The 9,374-nt window shown below is 38.0% G+C and overlaps 1 protein-coding gene across 1 annotated transcript; it reads right to left on the bottom strand.

Moving 5' to 3' along the window:
- Positions 1-307: 307 nt before the first annotated feature.
- Positions 308-8,126, bottom strand: LOC113753746 (pleiotropic drug resistance protein 2-like). Its single transcript, XM_027297983.1, has 20 exons — positions 7,539-8,126; positions 7,201-7,321; positions 6,739-6,827; positions 6,503-6,587; positions 6,124-6,414; positions 5,951-6,041; positions 4,805-5,705; positions 4,548-4,708; positions 4,270-4,373; positions 4,002-4,158; positions 3,818-3,895; positions 3,250-3,398; positions 2,776-3,108; positions 2,356-2,646; positions 2,193-2,276; positions 1,975-2,108; positions 1,644-1,871; positions 1,366-1,537; positions 998-1,252; positions 308-875 (listed from the first exon to the last, which is right to left on the bottom strand). The coding sequence occupies exons 1-20, from the start codon at positions 7,901-7,903 to the stop codon at positions 603-605; spliced, it is 4,362 nt and encodes a 1,453-aa protein (XP_027153784.1). The 5' UTR covers positions 7,904-8,126; the 3' UTR covers positions 308-602.
- Between the last annotated feature and the right edge of the window lie 1,248 nt (positions 8,127-9,374).

The raw sequence follows: 9,374 nt of genomic DNA, 5'->3' as shown, positions 1-9,374 counted from the left end.
TAAATTCCGAATTTTATACAAAGTAATAATGACATGTATTGTATATTATGCAAATTTACACATTAGAAGAACTAAAATGATAACATTTTAATAAATTTACGTTTCATACACGAGGATAAGAGTTAAAATGAGTACTAATGTAGTAAAATCCATAAGAGTTAAAATTAGTACCAATGTAATAGTAAAATCTTTGAAAATCACAGTAATTTTATCTGTTCTTTGACTTTCGTAACTTTCAATTATATTTGTATTATTTACCTATGAATTCACATACACGCGCGCACATATAATACATAATTTTGCCAATATTTTTATGCTGAACTTTTAATTATACTCTTGAAAAAAATCATACAATACATATATATTATGTCACATACTATACCCGTCTCGTATTATACTTGTACCTTTAGGGACTCATATCATATGAGCCGTTCTTGCAGCTATATTGCGCTCAAATGGGAATATTGGACTATTGGTCGGAGTTTTCTAAAGACACCTATAAACAAAGAGAGAAAGATCGCTGGTCCTATATGCTTAGCTACAAAGATATACAATTGGTCTATAAACCTAAAGAAACACTCCGCATGTGAACTGAGAAGTGATCATCTTCTTTGGAAGTTCAGGAACTTGATGCCATAAGCGAAGACGAAGAAGAAGAGGAGGACCCAACCGACGTGGGCAAAGACCACTGGAATGAGGAAGTCATGGTCATAGCCCAAGTATTCTTTAAGGAATTGGTTGATTGGAACTTTTGTGTCACTACCAGGGACTTCAATACCAGTTGTTCTGTCAGCAATTTGAGATGCAAAAATGCCATAAATTGACCATGCAACAGGAGAGCACCAGTAGTACCACCTCCACCATACTGGAATAAGCTGCAAATTGTTTTAACACAAAATGGTGGTATGGTCAGTCAAGAATTCAATGGAACAGTACAGTACAATTTGGAGCTTCATGTGTGGAGTGGAAGGTAAATATAGCTTAGCATTTCACGTACCGGACGCGGGATGAGAAAACCAGAAAACAGATTCCAGAAACTCAAGAAGAAGGACATGACAATAGCAGCAATTTGATGGCCAGGAGTCAATGCAACAACCATCATCCCGTACATTGAGAAGTAGGCATAGCACATGAAGATGAAGTAGTAGAAATACAAGAACTTCTCGGCAGTCCAGTCGAATCCAATCATCGAGTACAAAAGAAGTGTATAAACCAGAGTTTGAATTGCAACATAAATAGTTTCAATTGCAACCTGCAATTGTAAGATACACAAGGGATGTTAGAACTGGAAGGTTTTATTTGATTTGCGAGTAGAAAATGATAATGTGACAAGTAGACAGGCAAAAAGGGATCTGAATGCTTTACCTGAGCAAATGCGTAAGGCAACTCAGAGTACATTCCTGCTGCTCTTTCACGGTAAAAAACTGTTCTCTCAATCGCCACAACAGACTGCACGGCAGAAGCATTGGTTGCTCCAAGGAAAAGAACAGCAGCATAAGTAGCTCCGAGTAAGTTAAGCAAGTCTTGTTGTCTAAATCTGTTAACAGATGCACAGTATTGAAGCTAATGTTAGCATTATGTAACTGAATTGAGTAGGCTCTTTTATCATTCAAGGTTGCGAGATAAGGAAAATTTGGACTTACATTTTAGTTCCTTTGTCCCAAAAGATAACGCCAAACATAATTCCAATGACAACAGTCATGAAGAATCTAATTGCATTATATTGTGAGTTCCTCCAATATGACCAGTGTTGTTTCCAAAAACAAGCCTTGCACTGAACTAAAAAGGACTGAGAGTATTGGGTGGGGAAGTATAGATCCCTGGAACCCGGTTCAGGAGCGCTCAGTTCCTTTATTAGCTCCTGATTCCTCCTGGAAACGTAAACGAAGTAACAGGTCAATGATCTTGCAGCACATATAGAGACATTTGATTCTTGAAAACTTTCTACGCTGTATAAGTTAACCCTTCTTTTACCTGTAGAGATCAGAGTTGGCATATATTTCTGCAAAATCGACTCCAAGTTGAGCCTCCATTGCTGAGGTGCTGACATCCAACATCCAGGTAGCTGGATTGTGACCCTCTTTTATCTTGGGAACACCAGGTACAGCCTGCAAGTTGGGTAGGATTTCAATTCTAGTGCACAGACAGTGTGTTTGCAACCAAGCAATAATGCAATAGGAGCAGAACCTCACCTCAAAATATTCAACGAGTTTGTGAGAATGGCGACCAAGAGGTCCAGCATATATCACTTGTCCTCCTCTCTTCATCAAGAGCAGCTGCAGGTATAAGAATGGTGTTAAAGAATGCTGAGTGCCCAAAAATATCTAGTGTAAGAAAAATGACAATTAAGTGTACCTCGTCAAAAGCTTCAAATATATCAATGCTTGGTTGGTGAATTGTGCAGACCACAGTTCTACCAGTATCCACTGTATTTCTGACAGTACGCATGACAATTGCAGCAGCTCTAGCATCAAGTCCTGAAGTGGGCTCATCCATAAAGATGATGGAAGGATTAGCAACTAATTCAACAGCAATTGTAAGTCTCTTTCTCTGCTCGGTTGAAAGGCCGTCCACTCCTGGAAGTCCAACAAGAGCGTCCCTCAGAGCATTGAGCTCAACCAAGTCCATGACTTCTTGAACAAACATCTGTAGTAAGAAAGAAAATGAAACTTCAGCAAGTTACATAGAAAGCGTTGTTGATTTAAAGGCATGCACATTAATGCACCAGTGTATCAATGAGTCAAAGGTAATAATTCTAGTAATTACTATGCTTACCTTTCGAGTTTCTGTCTTTACATCAGAAGCAAGCCGCAGCCAGGCAGAATAGAGGAGCGATTCATAAACAGTTACATAAGGAGAGTGTATATCATTCTGCTCACAGTAACCACTAACTCGGGCAAAAGTTTCTTGGTTCTTTGGGTAGCCTGAAATGCTTATGCTTCCTTCAATGTAGCCACCTGTCTTTCTACCTGCTAAGACATCCATCAATGTGGTCTTTCCAGCACCACTGACACCCACCAGTGCTGTTAAAACGCCAGGCCTGAAAGCACCACTAACATCTCTCAGAAGTTGCAATCTATCTTCTTCAATCCCTTGTGACTTCATTTCCTGATATGAATCAAATTTCCAAGTTAGAAAAATAGTAACAATATTATGTTTGTTTCCTATGCAAAATTTCAGAGAGTCTGACCACAGAAATGAGATGTGGGCAATTTCACAAAATTAAGGACAGGGATGGACGAGACTTACTGCAGGCATGTCCACGTAGTACTTCACATGATTGAATGCAAGTGAGAGCGGTTGGAAGGGCAAAACCATTCCTCTAGTTGCTTGATTGTTTGTTGCACTAACCATTGAGTTGCCATTTGCCTGAGAATTTCTTACACCCATTTGAATTCCTGTAGCAATGACAGCGTATGAGAAACACATTTATTTGGCCCTGAATTATTTTTAATAACTGAAAGCCTTGAAAAGAGGAATTTATTCAGTGGTGCTTTAAGCTTGGAGTGTTAAATTCTTAGCCTATTCCCTTTACTAACATCCATGACAATGCTACGAACGAAAGAAAGTATCAAAAATTCTTTTGCTTCTTAAACTGTAAAATATGGTAACTGATGTGAACACCTTTTTTCCATACATTTTGGTGCCAAATCCTCCGATTAAGTTCTGTGGAAATGAGTATTGAATTGGAGAACTTTTAACATTTGATGTTTTACAGTTGTTCAAGCTTATTTTAAAGAGGGAGACAAGCTAATCCAATGATTTTTACAAAATTTACTTACATATACAAAAAGGAGCAGTTTAATAGACCACAAACCTGCAGAATTGGATGCTTCATTTCTAGTCTTTTTCTCATCATCGTCCTCAACAAGAACAGCTTTAGTATCTCCAATTGCTGATAATTAAGTCGTATCACGTATTAAAACATGAACTTCTTGTATCATATAGTATAGAATGATAGATGACAAATGTAAGATAACAAGGTGGACTATTGTACTCACGATTTAAAAATGTCAATGCTCCAATAAAAAGAACATTGAACAACAAGGAGAAAGCGAAAAGAGCTCCTACACCAATCCAGTACCAAGTTTCAGTGGTAAATAGACCTCTGTCCTTTAGAAGTGTCTTTCCAACTGTAGGTTCAGAGCCATTGGAGGGCTGTAGAATGAAAATTAAGAACCACGATCAAAATCAATATAGAGTATCCTCTAGCTTTACAGATCTTGGAAAGAATGTACACATTTAGAGGCAATTATCAGGAGGTCTTACGTTGCTCCATCTTTCAGAAAGAAACTCGTTGATGGCAATGGCATTTTGTCCATACATCATAGGAGAAACATAGTAACCCCATATCATCCAATTCTTGATGTCATCTATGAATTACATTTCCATAAAATTGGTTAGCAATTCAATTATATTGCTACAAATAAAGCAGCCAAGACAGATCCAAGCATGGAGCAACTGATTTTCCGCAACCGACAATAAGTATATCTAGACTACAAAATGTCATTGCGAGAAATTGTGGTATATATAAATCATGCTTTCACCTTTTGCAACAATGAAGCCTCCTAGAATAAAGACCAACAACAAGGTGAAGGTTCCAAGCGTGTTTGCTACAACTTGTGCTCTTCCAGCTGCAGCAATGAAACGAAACAAAGAGAGAGCCATCTGATGGATGCCAATGAATGCCAAGAGCTGTTTGAAGAACCTGATACATTGAAGATAAAAATAAAGAAAAGCATTATTAGATGCCTGCCAAGAATTGACTAAAAGCTTCAACGAAATTGCATGAACTTGAACTTACCTGGCTGCAGAAGGCGCAAAACCAATGGTGTAATACGTGAAAATGATCCATATTACGGACTCCATGACTGAAATGGGAATACGGAGGACCCAAATTGGCAGAGCAAATGCCCAAGCTGGGTAGAACAAACAGTCCCTCTGCTTGAAAAAAACAGGAAGCCTGAAAACTGTCATGGCCAGCTCAGCCATTCCATTGAACATCACATTGATAAGACTGAAAAACAATGCTCCCCAAAACTTAGCAGCATCATTCACGTGACCAGTTTTCATTTCTGTTCTTAAAAACACCGTCAGGGCAATTAAGGCCATGATAGTGATTTGTGTTGTTTTAAATATGAAAACAAAAGCACTCCGCTTCATGAGCAGCCATTCACGATCAAAGCATGCCTTGAAGAGATCCCAATTCGAAATTCCATACTTCTCTTTAACCAATGCTGCAGGGTGGGTTCTGGCCTTATCATAAGGAACTCTAAGGTCTGCTGTAAGTCGTTGTCCTACATGGAAGGAATTGAACGCATTTGCGAAATCCTCTGAAGAGACATATCTAAAAGGCTGGTTTTTTCTGTACCAATACTGCTGTTGGTCCTTCTTTGAGGTAACCTCCTGCAGAAAGTCTGCAATTCCTTTCCTTTCAGGACATTTAAATCCCATGTACTCGAAGAACTCAAGAATATTATCACGTGGACCCTGATAGACAATCCGCCCATCAGAAAGTAGGATGACATCATCAAAAAGATTGAATGTCTCGGGCGCTGGCTGTAAGAGAGAGATGACCATGGTTATATCATTAATATGAACCATCTGTCTCATGAACTTCACTATTTGGAAAGTGGTGGAACTGTCCAGTCCTGTTGATATTTCATCCATGAAAAATGCTTTTGCTGGTCCTACCAACATTTCAGCTGCATTTGACACAATCACAACGTTAGTCCAGACGATTTGATGCGTGAAGAAAGATCACTTAAAACTCAAAAGATGATAAAGCCTGTTTACGCTGCAAAATGTCAATTCAAAACATAGTAGTGTATCTTTCTTCTAGTTGAAAAGCATAATGAATCGGGAGCTGCACATTAGAATTTTATTCAAATATGTGATACTTGAATCGTTTTATACTGCCTAGAGCTTTCGGTAATCGATGCGTGCATACCAGTGGTAACACGCTTCTTCTGACCACCAGAAATGCCTCTTCTCATGTCATCTCCCACCATAATATCAGCACAAATGTCCAATCCAAGAATCTGTTGGAACATTATGAGCACATTAGTCTTGTCTGAATGACATCATAATCCCCAAAGAAAAAAAGGGTTCTGAGGAACGGACCTTCAGCACATAATCAGTAATCAAGCTGGTTTCCTGTCCCGCCATGGCTGTGGCTTTCATGAACGCATCAATCTCAGGATCTGGTTTAATACCTGCTTCTCTCTCCCTTCTTGACAACTCCACCAGCATATCATATCTGGTTCCTACTCCCAAGCATCTACCAGCAAAATCCATTGTCTCACGTACTGTCATTTCACCATAATGAAGATCATGCTGGCTGATATAAGCACTTGTTCTCTGAGGAACAAATTCATGGAATTCATGACCACAGTAGGTGATTTTTCCAGTGACCTGTTCATTCACTTACAATCAGCAACTCATCAAGAATGACAAATAACGAAAACGTCTAAAAGGAAAGGGGTGGGGGGAGGGGACATACTCTCAGATCATCATCAGCTTTGCCTGCCAAAGCTTTCAGTAAGGTAGTTTTTCCTGAACCGGGAGGCCCAAGCAGTAGTGTCATCCTGAAAAAGCAGTAAATTTCAAGCAGAAGTGTAAGAACATGATGGAAGAGCTAATCTTAAAATTTAGATTAAAAGACAATATCCAAGAGTTAGATAAACTAATTTAAAAAAAAAAAAAAAGAGTTCTAATTAGAAATTCTGAGAAGCATACCTTGTTGGTCTAACAATTCCACTCACACCTTCAAGAATTCTAACAACTCTTTTCTTTGATTGAGCAAGTCCAATCAATCCAATAGCAGCCTAATCAAACATAAAAATGAATGGAATAATACTTCAGAAGGATACAGCAATTATCGGACAAAAAAATAAATTCTGGAAAAGAACCATAACAGGACGCTTAAATGTAAAACCCCTCAATCTTTCTACTTCAGAAACTGTATAAAAAGCTCTATCTTCCCTATTTCAACCATTTTCCTATGTTCCCCTTGATAAGATTATTAACGAAAATTGCAGTTCTTCGACGTAGTGCATCTAATTAAGCATTCACCGTTATTTACCAATAAAACTAACACCGGAGAATTAAGAAACTTAAGTTGTGGGAAATCCCATTCAACTAAATATTAGTTCCATGAACTGTGTCAAGACGCAGGGGAGGAACAGAACAGCTAATCACCTCAAGCGTGTTGAGGGTGGAGTTCCACAGAGTTGGAAGTGCTCTGGTGCCAACATATGCATCTCCCTCTATAGATAAATTCTGGAATCTCACTTCAATCTTTGGAATCTCAATACCCACCCTGCACTCGACCAAACAAGTCAAAACATTAGTTATCTACAAATCCCAACAAAAGCTGTCAAAAACCTTTACAAGATTGTTCTGATCATCATATAAAAGCATCAAAACAGGAAACCTATTAAGTTCCAAAATTGTGAAGCCCAAAGCTACTTTTAACATCATTTTTTTTACAGTAATCAAAGAGATGACAATAGCAAGATAGCTGAGAGAACATTCACCTGTCAGTTCGATCTCGGAGTCTTGTAAGGAACCTCTCATTGTCATCTTCAACAACTTTAAGAATACTATCCAATAACTGCTTCTTATCCTGAGCACCAAGATTAGTAACATCAACCTCATTTGAGATCACTCTTCCATTACTCACCACTTGCTTAAGCATCCCTTTTCTCATCCTATCATAAGTAGGCAGCCTCTCAATAGCAGCCCACTTGAGCTCCTCTTCATCATCCACCATTTCTCTCCTAGTACTATTCCTAACAAAAATATCAGGTGGACCTTGCCAAATCTCCCTCACACTCCCTGACCCCCAACTCCTCCTACTACTCGTCGCCCTCGACAAATCATCCCCTGCAAAAGCAGCCATTGTTTCCAACTCTCGCTGATCACTTCCTTTCCGAGACCCCTTCTATTCTTTTCTTTTCTTCACCTCAAACTATACAACAAAAATCAGAAATAAAACTCCAGGGACAGAAAACTGCACGCTACAAGACTACCAACAGTGCACAAAGAATGAACGAATTGAATCTTGATTCCCAACTTCTTCGTGTTCAGTCAGTTTCTCTAGCAGCCCTTTTGGCCAAAGGAGAAACTGAGATGTTGTGTTTAACAGACTGTTCGTTTAGAAAGCTATATATATACACACTTAGATAGTCAATGTGGGGTGCTAAGTGCTAACCGTTAAGGTAAGCAATAAAGCAAGAACTCTTCTTTGTTCTGGGCGAATTATAAAAAAAAAAAAAAAAAAAAAAGAAAGAAAGAAATCGCAAAGCGTTTGAATTCGAGTACTGTATTCATTACTCAAGGCCTGGTCAAATAGAGGGCACATCCAGTTCCAGCAGTTAGGTTCCCGCGGTTGAAAATGAAGGAACGTTGAAACTTCAAAAAAGGGCAGCAATTGGTGGTGTGGATTCATAGTGACCGCCAGATGAGAATGAACGGTCATGATGTGAGATGTAGGGGAATGGACTGTGGTGAGGAGTAGGGGAACATTTTGGGTGAGGTTTCTTGACTTGATAATTGCAGAAATTTGTTTAATTGGGCAAAAGTGGTTTTTTGTTGTAATCTTTTGACCAAGTTTGGGAAGCTTCTCTGCGGCTTTAAGTTGTTTATATCATGAAAGCGCGTGCGAGGTGGGCCGTTTCTGTATTGTTAAATTCCTGCGGGATTTTTTTTTTAATTTTGTTTCTAGGGTAATATAATGGCTATGAGTATTAATTCTTAATGGGGATCTTCTGTTGTTAGGATTATTGTTTGGACAATAATTTGCTTTAGTGTCTTTAAATGTGAATATTCTCTCTCTTTTCGCTCTCTCTCTCCCTCTCTGTGCGTGTGTCTGTGTTAGCTAATTAATCTTCAAGAGAAGAGAAAAATATCTGCAAATAATGGTTTAATCTTTTGTATTTTTTGGGAATAATTTCTGAATTAATGTTTAATGCACTACTCGTATAGGAATATTAATTAAAATTACACTAGCAAGTATAAAAGCTACATAATCTAATTTCAAATTTAAAATTTACTTTATGCATGTGTTGTATACATTTACATTTGCTAATGTGTACACACAAACATTAATGGTACATAAAAATTTAATGGACAAATTTTACCTAATTTTGAATTCTAGGGTTTTTTTTAAAAAAAAAACATAGGATAGAAATTTGGATGACAATTGACTTTTTAGCTCTTTGAACGTGAATATCCTCTTTCTCCCTTGTATAGTTAAATTTTTTTTTTCAAACAAAAAAAGAGATGAAATAAAAGTTATTACTGCGTCAGTTAAATTTGGACGACAATTGATTTTGTCACATTACATTAGTTTGATTTGAGATTTTTAATTT

The sequence above is a fragment of the Coffea eugenioides genome, chromosome 11, assembly GCF_003713205.1.
Source record: "Coffea eugenioides isolate CCC68of chromosome 11, Ceug_1.0, whole genome shotgun sequence".
Classification (NCBI taxonomy): domain Eukaryota; kingdom Viridiplantae; phylum Streptophyta; class Magnoliopsida; order Gentianales; family Rubiaceae; genus Coffea; species Coffea eugenioides.
The sequence above is the reverse complement of the archived record's forward strand: the minus strand, read 5'-3'. Positions and strand labels throughout refer to the sequence as shown.

Coding starts and splice junctions, on each gene's coding strand:
- LOC113753746 (XM_027297983.1), bottom strand. CDS start 7,903: ATGGCTGCTTTTGCAGGGGATGATTTGTCGAGGGCGACGAGTAGTAGG. Junction 6,828..7,200: donor CCACCCTCAACACGCTTGAG/GTGATTAGCTGT, acceptor ATGTTTGATTAG/GCTGCTATTGGATTGATTGG. Junction 3,399..3,817: donor TGAAGCATCCAATTCTGCAG/GTTTGTGGTCTA, acceptor TCATTGCTACAG/GAATTCAAATGGGTGTAAGA.